The sequence below is a fragment of the Gymnodraco acuticeps genome, unplaced genomic scaffold, assembly GCF_902827175.1.
Source record: "Gymnodraco acuticeps unplaced genomic scaffold, fGymAcu1.1, whole genome shotgun sequence".
Lineage (NCBI taxonomy): Eukaryota > Metazoa > Chordata > Actinopteri > Perciformes > Bathydraconidae > Gymnodraco > Gymnodraco acuticeps.
This window is the reverse complement of record NW_022990334.1, coordinates 404,394-424,515: the sequence shown is the minus strand read 5'-3', so window position 1 is coordinate 424,515 and position 20,122 is coordinate 404,394. Positions and strand designations below refer to the sequence as shown.

The 20,122-nt window shown below is 41.4% G+C and overlaps 3 protein-coding genes across 3 annotated transcripts; 2 read left to right on the top strand and 1 right to left on the bottom strand.

Annotated features, from left to right (window-relative positions):
* The first annotated feature begins 4,093 nt into the window (after positions 1–4,093).
* On the top strand, positions 4,094–4,873 carry LOC117550688 (unconventional myosin-Vc-like). Its single transcript, XM_034223178.1, has 2 exons — positions 4,094–4,257; positions 4,380–4,873. Exons 1-2 carry the CDS (start codon positions 4,231–4,233, stop codon positions 4,614–4,616), a joined length of 264 nt encoding a protein of 87 aa, XP_034079069.1. The 5' UTR covers positions 4,094–4,230; the 3' UTR covers positions 4,617–4,873.
* Positions 4,874–12,169: 7,296 nt separating this feature from the next.
* Positions 12,170–14,046, bottom strand: her11 (hairy-related 11). The gene is made up of 4 exons (XM_034223281.1): positions 13,958–14,046; positions 13,277–13,372; positions 13,075–13,168; positions 12,170–12,973 (listed from the first exon to the last, which is right to left on the bottom strand). Exons 1-4 carry the CDS (start codon positions 14,009–14,011, stop codon positions 12,342–12,344), a joined length of 876 nt encoding a protein of 291 aa, XP_034079172.1. The 5' UTR covers positions 14,012–14,046; the 3' UTR covers positions 12,170–12,341.
* A 2,615-nt stretch (positions 14,047–16,661) lies between these two features.
* Positions 16,662–17,978, top strand: her5 (hairy-related 5). Its single transcript, XM_034223269.1, has 3 exons — positions 16,662–16,782; positions 16,875–16,970; positions 17,068–17,978. The coding sequence occupies exons 1-3, from the start codon at positions 16,732–16,734 to the stop codon at positions 17,527–17,529; spliced, it is 609 nt and encodes a 202-aa protein (XP_034079160.1). The 5' UTR covers positions 16,662–16,731; the 3' UTR covers positions 17,530–17,978.
* Positions 17,979–20,122: the final 2,144 nt, after the last annotated feature.

Genomic DNA, 20,122 nt, shown 5'->3' with positions numbered 1-20,122 from the left:
AGTAACAAAACTACTTCCCTTATAACCATGAGCAGGCTTATTGTTGGGTGATTTGTACACTTTAATATCCCTTTTTGGCATGACATCCTGTATGTCTCCAAACATGGGGTCTGATACAATGCGTGCATGCTTTTCAATGAAGTTGACCAATATTGGAAACTTTGCTCTTGTCTTATTGTGTTCATAATATGCATATGCAGTTGTTCTCCACTTTTCATTGAAGTAATTACTAATTAATTATTAAGTAATTACCGCTAGTAAATTGGCGATGGCGGGGGTGTGCTAGTGACCAGGGGAGGACTGGCCTTCGGGACGTCCCGGGCTGATTTGTAGTCCAAGTCCGTCCCTGCCCTCAACAACCTGCTGCTGCGCAAGGACATGTGCTCCTGGAGCAAAGCCATGCAGATCAGGTGAGACAAGGGGCTGCTGGGAGGGAAACTGCTCTGCTTTATGTGTTGTGAACACTTAAAGGTGGGGTAGGTAAGTTTGAGAAACTGGCTCGAGATACACTTCTTGTTATATTCCATGGAATGCTCTTAACATTAGTGATGGCAGTTTGACACTGAAGCTTCGAACGGAGCTTCAACCCTGGACTTCCTATTCCATAGAAGCAGTACTTCGAAGCTTGCTTCGAATCACGTGACATATGACGTCCGAAGCAGCAACTGCTTCATTTCCTGAATGAATCAACTCACTGGTTCGCCGTCTAATCAGGTGATTCAATGCACTGCCTCGTCTCGATTCTGACAGGTTGAAACAGTTTTGAATTTGAGCGCTTCAACACTTTATGACCGCTCTAAACAATGCGCAATATGTGGGTTGTTGTCGTAGTTTGCGTTGTTGCTGTTGAGTTGTTGTTGGTATTGCATTTGATATCATTATAGATCAAGCCAGGAAGTAAGATAGGTCGTTCTGGCTCGGGAAACACTTCGAAATGTGGAGAAGTTGTGAACAAAAAGACAATAATTACTATAAAAACACTTCAATAGTTTAAGGAATAGATAGCCCAGTGGATAGAGCCGGCGGCCAGGATGCACCGATGTCCTCCTCGCATCTGGTTCAAAGCCCAGAATAGTCAAACTTTTGATCATTGTTCTTCAACTTTAATACTTTAATAACTGATTAAAGGCACTCTCCGCCCAAAAAAAATTCCAGCACTCTCTAGTCTCTTCTCAATAACCCAATACACACAATTATCAATCTTTAATTGCAAATAGAACATGATATTCAGTCTTAGTGTGTGTGTGCATCGAATATTCAGTTCATTATTTCAAGGCAAAGATACATTAAACCCACTGCAGCCTTGCACTTCGCCAGGAGAGGTCGCTGTAACTGAAGCTTCGAGAAATTAACCTATTTCCGACACAATTGTCCAAGTGGTTCGATGCTTCATTCAAAGCTTCATTTTGCCATCACTACTTAACATCCCGATAGCAATGAATATCTTAAGTGCTTTGACAAAAAATCCATTAAAAAAAATGTCATCTGTGGAAGCCGTAGTACTGTAAAAAGCACGACCAATCATTTTAGCTGGCCCGGCTAAAATAACTGGATGGTCTACCTGCCTGTCAGCCTTCCATCTGTGCACAAACTTATCTCGTGCCCTCATTGGTCATGTGCGCGTTCGTGTGTGTTGGAGGAGGGTCTCTGTAAGGAAGTGGCAGATTTTTTCCGGTTTTGTATTTTCTAATTCTAGCGATCTCGAGCCGGTTTCTCAAATGTACCTACCCCACCTTTAAAGGGGTGTCAAACTCAATTTAGTCGAGGGCCATATTAGTGTTATGGTTGCACTCAAAGGGCCGGTTGTAACGTTAAGACTTTATAAATATGCATGTATAAATATATCATATATAAAATAATGTATTATATTACATTATTACCTCTGCATTGGATTATTATTGGATAGGGTAATAACTTCATAATTAACCACGTCTGAAAGCAGAAGTTTAGAGCAAATAATTGCAAGTCTCTGAGTGCTATGTCACAAAACGAGATGCATTGTGGGATATGTAGTTTATGGGCAACGTGCTTCTATAAAGCGACACGTAACCTTGAGTTTGACACCCCTGACTTAACAAAACAAAAAAATCATATTTCAGTCTAGATTGTTTTTGGTGTATTTTCACAATTTTGACTGTAGAAAAGTATGCTTTCTCTGGAATATAAGCAGGAGTGCAAGAAGTACTCTAACTTAAAAGTATACAAATTACAATTATTTATTTATTTTACCTACTTTGCAACTTTTTTTTTTTTTTTTTTATTGTTTAAGTTCGCACCACCAAATACCAAAGCAAATTCCTTATGTATGTGTAAACCATAGGTGTAAACGCACCTGGCAATAAACTTGATTCTGATGATTCCTGAACTGAAAATGTTACTTTAGTGGAAGTACAGAAGTTTTATCAGCTAAATGTATCAAAAGTAAAAGTACTCGATATGCATAATTTCTCTTTTCACAAAATGTTGTTATTACAAAAAGTAACATTCAGTTTTTATTACCAATAAATAAATGTCATATCTGTTTTTCTTGGTGTTAGGAATGTTATGCTTTTTGGTTGATTGCGCTTATCATAAGTCACTTAAGCATGAGCTAAATAAAATGTATTGTAATCGTGTGTGTGTTTGCAGGCACAATGTGAGCCAGCTGGAGAAGTGGCTCAGAGACAAAGATCTGATGGTGTGCGGGGCTGTGAAGCTGACCGTTGAGCGGCCCGACCAAGCAAGGAGGCAGAGTCAGAGAATTCAAATATAACCCGGTGTGGGCATTTATTCATCGCTGTGGTACAGGATACACAGCCTCAATATTGCTGCCCAGGTGAACACAGTCACCAGCCACAAGGATCTCACCCACACTACCAGCCTTCACCAAACAGGAAACACAGAGCCTAAATACACACCCACTAATTAGCAATTAGACACAGGTGAGGGGGGAGGAGACAACACAGGGCACCAGGTGAACATAATCAGGAGTAACAGAAAGAACGGGAGGGGGAACACTTTTCAAAATACAAGACATGTGCAATATACAAAGCCCGAAGCCGTCAGTCCACAGTGACGAAGCCATCTTCGTCACATTTCCTCCTTCCTCTCCCGAAAGAGAACAGTACCTTATTCCTGCGACACTTATTGATCTTGGCCATTTTGCGCTCCCCCATGTGTCTCCACTCCGCCCGGTGTTTCTGCTTCTCCTTGTGCCGCATGGTTTCCTCAGAGGGGGGCGTGAAGTCGGAAGGAAGCTTCCCTTTCTTCCTCAACTCTTTCTCCCGCTCCTTCGCGATAGCCTCCGTCAGGTTCTCCACGTACGCCGCCTTCTCTGCCTGCAGCGTCTTCATCACCTGCTTCTCCACCTGAGTCTGAGCGGCTGACAGGGCCTCTGCATGAGCCCTTATCTCCTCCAGCTGTTGCTGCATGACGCGCTCTCTCTCCCGACGGATCCCCTCAGCCATTTTCACCCGCTCCTCCTCCGCTAGAAAAGCATCTTCCTCGTCTTTAATTTTCTTCTCCTCTGCAAGTTTCTTCTCCTGCAGGTGTATCAGACGAGCCTCCTCCACTAAGCGCATCTCCTCTTCCTTTCTCAGCTTCTCCTCTTCCTGCCTCTGCAACCTGAGCTGCTCTTCTTTCTCTTCCATCAGGGAAACCTGTTCCTGTATCGGCTGCTCCATGTTCCTCAAACGACACTCCTCCCGCTTGAATCTGGCTGTCTCATATTGCAGGAATGACTTCATCATCTCCCTCAGTTCCTCCATCGTTTTCACCTCCTCACTTGGTCAATCCCACTTCTGACACCAAATGTGAAACTGACCGTGGAGCGGCCCGACCAAGCAAGAGAGGCAGAGAATTCAAATATAACCCGATGTGGGCATTTATTCATCGCTGTGGTACAGGATACACAGCCTTAATATTGCTGCCCAGGTGAACACAGTCACCAGCCACAAGGATCTCACCCACACTACCAGCCTCCACCAAACAGGAAACACAGAGCCTAAATACACACCCACTAATCAGCAATTAGACACAGGTGAGGGGGGAGGAGACAACACAGGGCACCAGGTGAACATAATCAGGAGTAACAGAAAGAACGGGAGGGGGAACACTTTTCAAAATACAGTCCACAGTGACGAAGCCATCTTCGTCACAGGGGCGAAGGAGACGCTGGAGCCTCTGATCCAGGCCACTCAGCTGCTGCTGCAGAACAAGAAGACGGACGAGGACGCCGAGGCCATCTGCAAAATGTGCTTGGCGCTCAACACGCCTCAGGTACATTGTCCTACAACACTGCATTCAGAGAAACCAGACAAGATGTCTCTGTCCGTCTGAACGCTAAGAAAACAACTGTAGGTAAAATGTGTTCATAACTGTCTGTGTTTTGTCTCTTTCAGATTGTGAAGCTCTTGTACGGCTACACTCCGGTCCATGACTTTGAGGAGAGAGCTTCACCATCATTCATTCTAAGGGTTGAGGTCATTCACTCGTGCAGTATTAATACAAAACTGTTTTCTGGACATATGCTACATGCATACTTGCCAACCCTCCAGAATTTCGGGGGAGACTCCCGATTTCATAGCCCTCACCCGGTTTCCATGGTAGCGCGTCTCTTTAGTAGCGTGCGCAACTGAAAGCCTGAGAGGGTGAGGAAGATAGTCACAGAAAACAGAACAAGAATCGACAACTCGACCCTCTGCTCACTCCTTTCCTGGCATTGTACTTACAACTACAATAGCGATCCACTCGCTGCCAGAATCTCCTGAGGGAGCACCTGCGCATGGAGGACAAATACGACGACCTGAAGGAGGCGATGGCTTCCTCGGTGAGAGACACACAGTCCATATTACGAGACATCTTTATGAACATTTTTAGACATTGTCAGTGTCACACAACTTCATAAAAAGCTAAAAACACTGAGACAACAATATTTGTTTGATCCATTGTTGAATATTTTTCTACATTAGAACAGCAGAACATAAAATTGGTAATATTCTGCACTTAGCTGCACCAACTGTCTGAAGTCTCATTCGTTGCTGCTGTGCGTGTAATCTTTTCACCTGTGACCAGGCTTGGAGGCGTTCTGCAGATTAGAGAAAAAACAAGCTTTCTAATTAAGAAAACATCACATTTTGAACAAGAGATAATAAAGAATGGGAAATAAAATAGGGATTTAATGTGATATGACTTCATACAACTCAGAGTACGCCGAATTGGAGGAAGGTTCTCGTGCTGCGGAAGTAAGACTGGTTGCATTTAGTTTGGTTGTATTTTACAAGAGGAAACACCTGGTTTCCACTGGTAGTTGCAGCTGATAAAAGTGGCTTTTCATTTAGTGATATGATATCCCTTTAAATACTTTTCATTGTGCCCATGCTCTGTCCTAACATGTCTGTGTGTGCAGGATGTGCCTCAGGGAATAGCCATGTCGCTGATCCTGAAGCTGCAGAAGCGCCTCACCGAGCTCGAGCAAGAGAAGCAGTCTCTGCGCAACGAGCTGGAAAACAAAGAGGACCAGTTCCAGCGGGCTAAAGCCAGGGTACGGACCCCCCCCTGGGTTCTAAATATATCATATCAACATATCATCAAGTTATCTCATTCTAGTGTGCTAATCGATGTTGAAGGATTTCTTATATACACTATTAGTTGTATGGGTCCTGATGAAAAAGTAATAAAAATAGACATATCAGTAAGCATGTCATGAATAGGAAGTACAAAAAGTGTTCTCTTTTACATAATTTTAACATCACTTAATTCATTAGTTCATTCATTATTTAGATGAAGATATAAACAAAAATCGAACCACCTTTTTCTTCCTTCAGGCCATTTTTTAATTGGTCCTGCGTTAAATTAAGCTGAATTAGGTATTACAAACGTTGTCACTATACGAAAACCCTCTTCATCGCCATGTCTGCTTCTGTTTGTTAGCACAAGATAATAAAAAAAAGATCACTACATTTACATTTGCCGAGTGATCCTAATCTCAGATTTTTGAAGTAATGTGTTATAAATAAATACTTTTCTCATGTTCATGTATTAAAAAAAAAGCATGAAATCTGAGACTTCCTTTCTAGCTTTTAAAGCAAAAAATGGTAAATGATTAATAGAGTATTTATTTGACATTTGAACAAAATGTAGTAGTTGATTGAGGGTCAAACTAAAAATGAAATCACGTTGATGTTCTCACTGCAAGTAGTTTTGTGTTTCACTGCACCGTCTTTTTGTCTAACTCCTGTCTCAACCTTCTCTCCTCCATCCACGCTCCCCCACAGGATTAAAAAAAACTGCCTCCAGCATGACTGATTAGCTTAGCTCTGTGTCACTGTGTTTCTTGCATGTAAACCTCATTTGTTTAAAAATCTGATCCAACTTTTAATTTTATATATGTTAGTTAGTCTGTTTTCTCTGTGCAGCTCTAACACCACCACTGCTAGGAAAGTAATTCAAAATATACATTTAAATACTTTAAACAACTGTTTTCCTGGTGGTTTTTCAATAGTAGGGATTCCCTTTTTTCCACTTGCTGCTGCTCAAAAGTATCTCAACAGCGCTAATGAAGTCAGTGTGGCATAATGTGGCACGAAAGCCGAATAATTAATAAAAGGATTATGAAGTCTTGTTTTTTTATGTCAACAGATTGCTGTAATATAAACACACAAAGGCAAAAGCTAAAATGTACACCAGGCTTACAAAAAAAGTGCTTTTTAATATTACGTTTTTAGTGTTTCTCAATGAGTTCTCATACAACAAGTTTAAGATTTAAAAAATGAGGTTAAATTGTTAACATAGGTTCAGGAGCATGGCCATGCCTAAAACTCCGCCTCGAACCACGGCCACCCCTATTTATATCCGGCAAAACTTCCGGCCACTGCTCGTCTCCATCCTTTCAACCCACCCTCCCTCTCCCTTCTACCCATACAGTTCCTCTTCCGACTCACACCGAGCGATACATCCATCCATCCCTTCTTCCCTCCCTCCCCTCTACATCCCTCCATCCCTTCATCCCAACATCCTCTGCCCGGCAACATTTATATTTAAACTGTGCATATTTATATACTGTGTACACTAATATTTTAATTCCAGGTGTCGTCTGGGGGCCCGTAATCAGTCCACGCAGATCATGCCGGAGACGGAACCCCCACTCTGAGTCTCCCACTGCACGGACCACAGCTCGTCCTCCCAGAACATCCCTTCACCCCCTTCATACCATTCACATGTTACTTCAATAAACTTACAAACATCACACTGTTTTGCCGTGGTTCCTGCTCGTGAAAATATGTTGTGTGTTTCATAATTACATGGTTTTCTTATAATCTGTTTCTGTTAATTATATTTGTTAAGAAACTAGCCAATTTCCAAAAATGTATGCTACACATTTCTTAAAAACTGATTTTTCAAAAAAAGCTTGACACACATTAGACTTTATGTGTAGGATTAACTGTCCATCATACACCATATATAGGTTATAATGTGTTTTTGTAAATCTTCAATTTCACATTTCATCTCAGAAGACAAGAATCACATTTTGTACATGAATCCGTTTTACACCTTATTTTTACACAGATATAGATATTCGTGTCCCCAGTGTCAGTCTTTCATGCTAACAAATGATCCTTGTCTTTACATCAAACTGTCACACAGCGATCACATGAACCCCACTCAGACATTATGATCATGCACAGCAAATTTGAAATCTAAAATTCAACACCCATGTAATTAACACTTTCCAAAGTGATGACAATATAACACTATCATAGTGTTACTATACTTTTTTTTTTTGAAAACTTTATTTTATAATTATTCTGGCAGTACATGATATACACAAGTTACATTAATAATACACATAAGACATAATGAATAAATATATAAATAACATAAAGAGAGCACGTTTATATTCCAATGAGACTCAGCTCGGTCACAGACTCAAAACGCCCCATGGCTGAGTCTGGGATTTGTCCAGGGTTTTTTTCCCTCCTTAGTTCATTAAGTATTTGTTTCACGATGGTGCCACTGTTTATGATCGTCTGATTTAGTACCATTTTGCACCTTGTTTTCCAGATCTTCATACATGTGATACAAATTACCAGCTGAAAAAGGTCCCTGTGTTTATTGTCCATCCCCTCATCCAGAATACAATACATGATTGAGATATAATTTACATTGAAGTCTAACCCGATGCCCCGTAGGAGCGACCACTCCATTCCAGCGGGATTCAAAGAGCGACAGACATCGGTTAGGCCTGCATCGCTGCAGATTTCTCTCAACAGCTTTCCTTCCGCCCTCAGTTTAAAAACAGCTGTACTACACTTATCTATGTCTTCTGTTATTGTATTCAAATCACCACCTAATATAATTTTTTAACCCACTGTTAATAACTCTCTAAGTTTTCTAGATAATTGTAACTTATTTGTTGCATCAGGGGCAGTATAAATATTAATAAGTCGATATTTTTCATTTTTATAAAAAGCAATCCACCATAAGCAGCCTTCCTGGGATGATGTCCCTTCTTCTAATAATAGTGATGTCTTTTTCTTTAAAGAAAATGCCAAGTCCGTCAGCTCTACTCTCTCCGATATAATACTTTTGCCTTTATGCCACCGTTTACACACATCATCAACATCACTGGTGGTATTCAGTCTAAGTTCCTGCGTAAAGCGGAAGTCATAATTAGTGTCTAATGAATATTTAATTTTCCTCTCTCGAAAGTCCTTAGACTGAACACCATGTACATTCCAGGTAGCGACATTTAAGAAGCTCATATTGGTTTATAAAATGAATCACTATGGTGTATCTACATTTGCCCGTTTTTCATTTTGGTTCAAGTTTCTACTTGCAGGTCTCTTTTTTGAGACCTCAGGCGGGGCTTCCCCCTGAGCCTCACTCGGGGGTTCTGGAAATTCCGGAGTTGGTGAAAAAGACCCCGAGTTGCTCTCAGGGGGCGAGTAGAGGGGCATGCTGACTCGCTGACCAGCTGTAAGGCTGTCAGGGCTGGAGTCAGATCCTGGGCTTTCGCTCACACTCTCATAATATTTCTCATCTTCTATCTCATTCTCAGAGCTGTACTCGCTCTCTACATCGCTATCAATAGTTAATCTACCCTCACCTGACTGGGATGGAGAATCGCCTTCAGGAGCTGAAGGCTGTTGATCTCCAGGGAGAGGGAGATCCTTGCTGGCAGGACGACGACCAGGCTGCTGCTGGGCTGCTGGGCTGCTGGGTGAGGACCAGGACGACGATCAGGCTGCTGCTGGGCTGCTAGGTGAAGACCAGGACCAGGACCAGGCTGCTGCTGGGCTGAAGAACTAGGACCAGGCCGCTGCTGGGCTGCTGGGTGAGGACCAGGACGACGATCAGGCTGCTGCTGGGCTGCTGGGTGAGGACCAGGACCAGGCTGCTGCTGGGCTGAAGAACTAGGACCAGGCCGCTGCTGGGCTGAAGGATCAGGACCAGGCTGCTGCTGGGCTGAAGAACTAGGACCAGGCCGCTGCTGGGCTGAAGGATCAGGACCAGGCTGCTGCTGGGCTGAAGGACGAGGACCAGGCTGCTGCTGGGCTGCAGGACAGGGCTGCTGCTGCTGGGTGACTGAGGAGGACCAGGCTGTTGCTGGGTTGCAGGACGGGGCTGCTGCTGGGCGACTGGAGGGAGTACAGGACCAGGTTTCTGCTTGGCTGCAGGACGGGGCTGCTGCTGCTGGGTGACTGGAGGAGGACCAGGCTGCTGCTGGGTTTTTGCCTTGTTTACATAAGAAGATGGGCAGTTGAAGAAGGTGTGCCCGATCTCTCCACACAGGTTGCAGAGACTGTCTGAATTGCAATCTTTAGCCTTGTGGCCCAGTTCATTGCATCTCCAACATTTCACTGTGGTGCATTTTCTGACCTGATGGTCAGCTGCGTTGCAGATGAAACAGGTGACGGATTGCCCTGGATAAATTATTCTCCCATTATAGGGGCCGAGAGATATCGAATTCGGGAGTTTATGGATCTCACCATCCCTGTTTCTGTTCATCTTCATTTTGTATTTTCTCACTCCATACCATATCCCAAATGTATCTATTGGTTTGTATTTGCTGATTATATCTCCATATCTCTTCAAATAGGTCTCAACATCATGGTCTGGAATACGGCCAGTCCAGAATTTAACAATGATATTTGAGATATCCATTTGAATGGAAGATTCGAAAGTCCAGTCTTTCCACTTGGGATCTGAGATTTTAGTTACTATACCAACACTAAGAGTGTAAGATGTGAACACCAACACTGAACACCAACACCGATAACAACACTAACAGTATTGGCTGCAGCTTCAAGTTTACACTGTCCTGGTGTAGAATAAAACTACAGTAGTGATACATCTTCTCCCATCTAACACCTTTAAGAGTTAAACATGTACACTAATAGTGTTTCAATTTTACATTGTCCTGGTGTAGAGTAAAACTACAGTAGTGATACATCTTCTCCCATTTAACACCTTTAAGAGTTAAACATGTACACTAATAGTGTTGCAATTTTACACTGTCCTGGTGTAGAGTAACACTACAGTAGTGATACATGGCACCCGCTCAGGTCAGAGTCCATGACTACACCCAGATTTCTGGCTTTATCTGTTGTTTTGAACATTGCAGACTGAAGCTCAGCGCTAACTTTTATACGTTCTGCCTTGGCTCCAAAAACCATTACCTCAGTTTTATCTTTGTTTAATTGGAGAAAGTTCTGACACATCCATTCATTGATTTGTTCAATGCACTTACTCAGTGTTTGAATTGGAGCATAGTCTCCTGGTGAAATGGCTATGTGAATTTGTGTGTCATCCGCATAGCTATGGTAACTTATTTTGTTGTTTTTCATTATCTGAGCGCGTGGTAGCATGTAGATGTTAAAGAGAAGAGGCCCCAAGATGGAGCCTTGAGGTACCCCACATGTCATTTGTCAACTCAGATGTGTATTTACCTATAGAAACAAAGTTGTTTCTGTCCTTTAAGTAGGATTCAAACCAATTTAGAACTGTTGCCGAAAGTCCCGCCCAGTTTTCCAGTCGGTCTAGTAATATGCTGTGGTCAACAGTGTCAAACGCAGCACTGAGATCTAATAATACTAACACTGAAGTTCTGCCACTGTCTGTTTAAGTGGATGTCATTGAAGACCTTTACAAGAGCAGTCTCAGTGCTGTGGTTTGGTCGAAAGCCTGACTGGAACACATCGAAACAGTTATTTAAATGCAAGAAATTACTCAACTGTTGAAAAGCAACTTTTTCAATGATTTTACCTAGAAATGCGAGGTTTGATATGGGCCTGTAGTTGTTCATTACTGAAGCATCTAGATTATTCTTTTTTAAGAGCAGTTTACTCAAAAGAAGCAAAGTTCCCATAAGATGTCTTCCTGCATTGAAGGGAATCATTGAACAAAATAGCAACTCCACCTCCTTTCTTAAGCATTCTTTCCTGATTCTAAGAACAGCTGCACTGTTATTTTGTTCAATCCACGTTTCCGTTAAAAACATAAAATCGAGATTGTGCTCAGTGATAAAATCATTGATTAAAAATGTTTTTCCTGGCAAAGACCTGACATTTAATAAAGCTAGTTTAAATTTGTTAAATACACTATCGGTCAGATTTTTTGTGACAAGCTGTGGCTGACATGGAAACACTGCTAAATTTGATAAACTCACACAGACGTTTGAGCGCTTCCTGTTTCTAAGCTGATTCACTGCTCTTAATCTATTACCTATCAACAAAGATATCAGCAAAGCTACTGGCAGGCAGGGCCCCGGCATGTCCTGGAAAGAGTTGAGAGTACCATATGCCCTTGAGCCTGGACCCAGCACATATCAGTTAGAGTTTGCTGCATTTTGTACACACACATCCTTATCAGGCTTCGGAGACAGCAGATGCAGTCTTGAAGGGGGGGAGGTGGTGGACGTTTTGGTTCGGATGATTGTGGTAGGCATGGTGATGAAGACGCAGGCAGTTGAATATGTTAGAGATAAACAATTTTACTCCTGACTTGTTCAGGCAAACACCATCTGCCTTAAAAAGATGTCTGCGGTCCCAGAAAAAGTTAAAATTGTCAATAAAATGGACAGAATGGTCAGTACAGGCAGTTGAAAGCCATGTGTAAGGGAACATAAACCTTCAATGCAAGGCGAGCAGTGAGTGTAAATACAGTGAATAAATACACAATTTGAGACTTATTCATTTAAAGTACACGTTTTATTGCAAAGAGAAATACAAAATATAAAACAATAATAATAATATGTACACTATACATTCACAGCATAGAGAGTTTTCTTCCTCTGCAAAGCCAACGGTTGACATTCCCACAAGGTGTCTCTGTTGTTCTCAGTCTGTCATTCTCTAGAAACTTCACCAAGGTCTCCAAATGGAGGAGGGAGAGTTTGGTGGGTGGCCCCCCCTCTGTGCAGGGTGTGGAGGGGACCTGAGTGTGAGGAAAGGGGGGCAGTGGAGGGAAGCAGGGCCCGAGAGAGGGGGCGAGAAACTGAAGAAGGAGGTGTTGCAAGACCGAGGTGATAGGCTGGGGGGGAAGGAGAAGTGAGAGGCAAATGACGGGAAAGGAGGAGAGGTGGCGTATGTGGAGAAGGAGGGTGAGAGCCAGGGGGAGGGAGGGGGTGACAGGTAGTCGTGGCAAGGTGTGGAGCAGGCGAGAGGCTGGAACGTGGAGTGGGAAGGAAATTTAGGAGACTCTTCTCTCCTCTCAGATGTGCAAATGAACTCCCCGGATAATCCATCTGGTGCTTTGGTCACGTCTGTCAATCTGGGGTTAAACTCTGCTGTGATGGTGTTGGGCTGCTGGCTCTCTGTGTGATGCTTGAGACCCTCGATCAGGCTTCTCCTCTGTGCCGGGGGGATTCTGTTCATGTAGCTGGTCAGCTGAGCCACACACTGCTGAAAACCTGCACCCTCTATGGTGACGAGAGCAGGAGCAATGGATTCTGGGTGATGGAGAGATGCCACAGGAGTCCTCATTTGACTAGAGTCTGCAGCAAATACACCAAAGGGAGGGATACAACTGGTTAGATTTGTTGCAGAGAATAATGTTTTCCACAAAAAATGTCACAAATGTTTTTGTTTGATTTACCCTTTCTGTGGTTCTTCCCGTCTGTCCATGTCTGAACATATTCCACAGCCAAGTCAAGAATCTCTGCTTTCTCTATTTTAGGATTCTGAAGCCGCTGTAAGTGATAACAGCCAAACAGAGGGGAGAAATGCAATTGGTTATTGAAAAGTCATGATTATTTCGGATATTGAAGGCTGGGTGTGATTTGGTTAATATGACTCACGGGATCAGACGTGTGCTTCAACAGCAAACTTCTCAGTTCACCTAGACTTTGATTTATTCGATCTCTTCTTTTCTTTTCCACAACGGGTTTCAGAACCTGGAGAGAAACAAACCACATTGTGTGAGTATGGATATTAAAATAGTATCCTTTATTTTATTGCATTTTACTTAAAGCATGCAAACAATAAAACCCAAAAGCAGCAATAATAAAATCAAATGAATTGAAACAAGAAATATATTGTAAGCTAATACAAGTAAACACGCCAACAAATAAAAAAAATATAAACTAATTAACAAAACTTCGAAGTGGGAGAGATTCACATATTCATGTTATTGAGTTCAGCTATTGATAAGAAAAATATGGATTGCCAGGTTGTAATAATCTTATTGGTTATCATTAGGGTAATTTTTTTGTAATTCACAAAAGAATATAAATAAATAAAATAAGATAAAATGTTTTTACAAACAAACGAATTTAAAAGAAAACATGCAATAAAAACATACATATAAATCAAATGTTAGTTATTTTTTATAAATGACCTGTCAACCCCAAACTAGTTTTCATTAATGCCTGTTACATAAAGTATTATTAAATGATAATTAGCATGAAAAAAAACGTGTTAATGGGGGCCTTAGAAGAAAAACATTAATTAAATAAGTAATATTATTTATAAGTTCTTACCCTTTTCTTACTCTTCCCATCCTCCAGACTTGTGTTCTGTAGTTTCCTGGTCATGTTGCAGAGTTGGGTCCTCACGTCCTGACTGAAGGCTGAAGCGGCTTAAACAGCCTCCTGGCGCGTGAGCATGGGTATAAGTAGAGCTCGTGCTGCCTCTGATTGGCTGACAAGTGAGTGACGACACCTAAACGAAAATGCTCTCTAACGTTTTCATGGCCCGTGGATAAATTCGAAACTATGCACGTTAAACACTAATCAGAAAGTGGGGTGTCTCAAAGTTTCAAGTTAAAAGTATATTATTCAAAGTTAATTGAATAATAACCAATATCTAAGGAAATCCTATTACCAGTAACATATACTTTTAAAGGTTAATATACCATCTGACTGGCAGTATGCTGGATCTAATCATCTAAATCACTCATTAATAGTTTATTTTAAATGTAACAAACACTTATTTCATTTAGTATTAGCCTATAACCATCTTATTGACATGTGATATTGAAACTTTAGTCTGGAGAATATCTTTGCATCCATTAATATAATTATGCTAAATGTGTGTTGTAAGCTTTCTGGTGACTTTTGACGCCTTCCAAAGGTGAGGCCCTGGGAAACTTGCTTCTTTCTCGTGGGAACAGAAATGAAGTGAGAAAGTGAGCAGCTATGAGCACTTTTTATGATGTGTGAGACATCCACACGTTGAATAAGTGATGAGAAAAAATACCAAATGAGGTCCTAATGAATAATCAAGTCCGTTTCAATAAAACAGCACTGGTTCCAAAAGCACATATTTGAACTGCAAACACAATAGGCCTACTTTAATTTAAGCAGATAAAATCAAAATGAATGTAGGCTGATGAACTAGAATGGGGTTCCACGGGGCCAAAAGGGAGCAGGTCCGTCTGTTTCTGCTGAAGTGTGAGGATGATCATTACACATGAGTGTTAAGTGTGCTGTGCCTCGGGTCAGCTTGATACCTCATGTTTGGACTTCACACGAGATCCCTTTAAAATCAAAGCAGATGTTGAACTGAGTGCATGTTCCCAGCGAAGCCCTCCGTTTGATTCCAGCTCTTTTGTCACCGACACACCCCAAAGGTCACGATATTAGAAGGGAACGGTCCATTTCTCCGCAACCAAAGGGCACGTTTATTTCCACACTATCCAATTAGTTTCCATCACAGGCTCAGGCGAGCACGTTATTGGGGCTTATTAAGGGGGCGGGTGCACGTGGCTTAAATAATTTGCTCAAAAGTGTAATATTAAAATATATGGAGGTACAATAATCCAAGTTAGCTGAACTTAATAACTATTCCGTGAGTTTGTCATCGTTTTTAGCCAAAATCTCAACTCTTATGGCGAAACAACTGCAAACTTTAGGATTCAAAATAGCCTATATATTTTTAAAACGAATAATTTATTTTAAGTAATTCGTATGCAATAACTTCACATATAAATAAATGTCAGTCTACAGAAAAATGTGACTACTAGCCTATATTGTAAATTGCACGGTAAAAAAAATATGAAGAAAGTGAATTTCCATGGTAACCATCGTGATCTGTGACCCTGCACTAATCGCCCTCTCTTTGATTTAAAACGGAAGTAGGCCTATCATTGCCTCTGAAAAGCCTCTTTAATCTACGGGATCCCCGTGATCCGATCATCCCAGTGTTATCCCCTCTCTTTAGCCTATTATGGGGATCAGGGGGCCATAAATGCAGTGCGGAGAAAGCTATCCCAAAGTCAGCAAAGCCACCCAACTTCGGTCTGAAATAATGCACGTTAGAACTGGATGTTTCTGCAAAGATCGTGTCCAGTCAGGAGTTTTCCCACCACAGCCTCTAAAGATAAACACAGCAGCCTTCAGGTGTGAATGAGGCAGTTTGGCTCTATGGCACCAGGTCCTAACGGGAGAGGTGTGGATGGGTTCACATCAACATGCAGGAGAAGTTTACCCAATTTTTTCAGACAGGAGAAAAAATGTTTTGTTTTTGGTGTCGTATTTGTAAATCAACTGTATTTTGGGGCTTGTTTCTCACACAATGAATAAGTTAGGACAAAAAGACACAAAAGAAGGAGATAATGCAGCATTACAAACAAAGGGGGATAGAAAGAAGAAACAAATAAAAAGGAAGGCTTAATTGAGATGAATAGTAATCAAAAAATAAATAATTTTAGCAACACAAACGAATCGAGACCACATAATACAAAATAACAAGCTACATTATAAATTGAACTGAAGAAAAATGGTGTATGTCTCCAAAAAAATAGAATGAGACAATATATATTTCAGCAGTAGGCTATTTTCTATTTTCTGCATTAGCTTACAACCAGTTTAAAATGTATGTGAAGTCAACACATGTTATATTTACCTCCTATTTTATTCAATATAAGGTAGATTTTCGATGACATTTAAAAAAATAAAATAAAGAATAGCCTACAACTATTTCATGTGAATGAATCATGAATGATAAACTTCAAAATGGTGATTCGGGTGAGTTTACCCAGTTTACAGGATAAAGAAACCAAACTGTAACATTTTTCAACCCACATGGCACACCCCCCTAAAAGAATACGTTTGGCTTAGAAGTTCAAATAAAAGGATTATAGATTTAAATACATTCAAAGGGACCTCAGTGTCAAGGCCGCGTGCTGCTGGATGGATGAGAGGCGTGTCCCGTGGGGGCGGGGACACCTGCAGGGATATCAACAAACTGCAAAGGGATCCTACCACTTTTCATTTTGGATTCAAAGCTAGAACCAACTGTGTCGCCGTCAGTGATGAAGGCTTTAACTTCACCAGAGTCTCCCAGGCAGAGGAGTAACAGAAGGGTAAGCGTTTGCATCATGTGCGCAGTTTCAGAATGAAAGAAAACGAAAACGTTTTGTTCAGAGTTGTAAATTGCAATATTTGTAATCCTTAGATCTCCAAACCCGTGATGGAGAAACGCAGACGTGAGCGGATCAACACCAGCCTGGAGACATTACGAATTCTGATGCTGGAAAACTTCCATGATGATGTAAGCTTGTGTGCCATGCTTGTATTTAAGTTCGATATCTTATGAAATATGAATGTATCAAAGTCTATACTTCCTATTGATTGTATTCTTCTTTTAGAGACTGAAAAATCCAAAGGTGGAGAAGGCAGAGATTCTGGAGAGTGTGGTGAACTTCCTGCAGTCAGAGGTGGAGATGGACAAGGGTCACCGGGCCATGAACAGAGTCCTGACCCGGGAGCAGAGGCCGACCTCCGACCGCCAGCACAACTACCGAGACGGCATGAGGTCCTGCCTGCTGAGGGTCAGCCACTTCATCTCCAGCAAGAGCCAGGAATTAGACCAGACCGATGAGGGGGCAGGTCTGGCTCCCCAACCCCAGAGACACCCTGCATCTCCCGGACACATCCTCAAGACACAGGCCTCTCGGTCTCCTCATCCGGTCCACCATCATAGCCAAAACCCTCATCCATCATTCGGCACCGAGAGGACCAGCATGCACTGCGACACCCGGGAGCTGTTCTCCTCCGCCGCAGACTGTGCGCACATCCCGGAACCTGTGTGGAGGCCCTGGCCGCAGTAACAGACTCTTTGACTCCGATTCTATTTTTAAAAGATGCCAACAGACTGTGTAAATATGCATTTTGTTGTACAGCCTGCAATCTTTTGTACATTGATGATATTTTCCATGAAAACAAATGATCCCATTTAAGGATCCACATGTGGCGTTTTTTGCCGTAAGATTGACTTTTTGGCATGCGCGTCATATTATCCTTTTTTTGATAAATATGAGATGTTTTTACGCAGCAGTGTCCACACATGTTTTGTTTATATGAGATGAGCCCTATGTTTGGTGTTGCTTAAACACGTGCGTAAAATGCGCAAAAACAACTTGGGTGCCATTCTATTTTTCTTTTCTTTGCTCTGATATTGTACATATAAGAGACATGGAGTTTATTCTATGATTGTGCTTGCTGAATTGTCTGTTCCCAATTGCAATAAAGCACACCTTCCTGATCATTCCAAAAATAATCGAGTGGCCTATTTGCTGAGTGAATAGCTTGTACTTGAACCAGAGGAGTATAAAGAATATAAGAGACATGGAGTTTATTCTATGATTGTGCTTGCTGAATTGTCTGTTCCCAATTGCAATAAAGCACACCTTCCTGATCATTCCAAAAATAATCGAGTGGCCTCTTTGCTGAGTGAATAGCTTGTACTTGAACCAGAGGAGTGGCACATCCACAGGACAGTTAGCACATACTTTAGCCGGGCTGGACAACAGTTATGACACATTTGTCTTTTGATATGTTGATAGTGGGGGACCGGCTGCTTCTATCTGAAGTGCCGTTTTTAAAAGGTAGAAAAGCACAGGAGAGTGGTCATTCACACACTGTCTAGCCAGACTGCTTCAGGTGAGGCATCCAATTTACAAAGCGAACGTTGGACGTCCAACCTTGTTATCCAGAACAATTAGTGTGCCCAATTCAAAAGTACATGTTTAAATTCAACACAATAATGCATCTATTATATTGGGTATACGTTACATTGTGTGGCACGCATTGCTATAAAATAGAAGGGTTACAAAATAGGCTAAGCGACACACCATGATAAAAAAAACAGATGCTGTGTTTAACCAGGAACACGTGCTGAGTTATTTTCTTTAGCACCTACTCAAAATGTTCAGGTGCAGACTCACACTAGTCGTGCTGGAAAGCACAATAACATCAGCTGATGGTGGGGGGATGCTAAACCAAATCCACGTAAAACCTCAGGAATATGTATTACACATTTTAAATAACCAAACAAAACAAATTGGGGATGAAAATGTGAGATTCAGTTTGATTAAAGCAAACTATTTCAACGTGATAATTACATTTATAATTATATCAAAACGCACCATACAGATCCAACTGGGTATACAGATGACAAGATATTTAAATATACGTTGGGTCTGGCTTGCTGAGTTTCCAAATCATTCTCTAAAGTTTTGTAGATTGGGTGAAAGAGTCTGCATCCTGAACATGTGTTAATGGCCACTGTCGTGTGCTATTCTGCATTTAAAAAGACTGCACTACCTACAGGCTGTCGCTTATCAGCATACAAATGCACACTTGAAGGTCTCATAATTGTTCACCATCGTTGGCTAAGTATCCCAAAGATCAGAAGGCAGGATAGCATTTTAACCCCTCACGAAAACACTTGATTTGTGGTGGCGTAATTGTTGTAGTAAATATGGAAATTAGATAAAACAAATTATTGTTATTTGGGATAAATTTGAGGACACTTTGAACAGCTTTAAACTGCATGAAGAACATTTAAAATATCACATTTTTTCTCTTTTAGATCTGTGTTTATTTTTATTTGAATTTGTTATTTGAACCATACACTTTATACCATGTATTATACACACATTCCTCCAAAGCTTGTTTGAAAGCGTTCTTTATCAAAGCAGGTGTTAGTCTCGCAGCGCTGATCTCTTGACAGGATGCTCTTTTGTGAGCTTTAAAGCTTAAACCCCCGAAGAAAAGGGACACAGGACTAAGTCAATATATTAAATCTGGAAACAGATTAGGGATTCATGTGAGACTGCTCTCTCTAGATGAAGATTTAATTAATTTATTGTCAGTGTTAGATAAAGATTACTCCAATGCGGATGTATCTAGCTACTTAGGTCTTTGTTTATTTTATAAAATGTAGGATATCTGAATGACCTGACATTTCAAGGGATTTCTTTCCCACCACCCTGATCAACATTTCAATAGGCAGTTATGTCGCTGTTGGTTTTTGCCACTTTAGCGTGAACTCAATAAATGCAAAGTGATAAATCTCCTTGCCACGTCAACTAACCATTTGATGACTGCAGTTCATAACGAGACCTCATCTAACTATAATATGTTTTAGGCTACAACCATAAACAAAGTTCGAGTTTGTATCGAGTTTATAACTTTCTGTTATAGTTTATTTTTGGGCAAGAGATCTTCAAAGTTGCAGTCCTATATGAAAACTCACCTATTTTACACGTTTAAAAGTGCCTATAGCTGCATATGCCTATACATGCTTAAGTTCAGTTAGTTAATATTTTAAACCAAATGTTTAGGTTAGATTCCCATGGCCACGTGTCGGCCCGTTTCACAACCAAAGTCCGGATGTTATGAAAGCCCCACGCCTCAGGT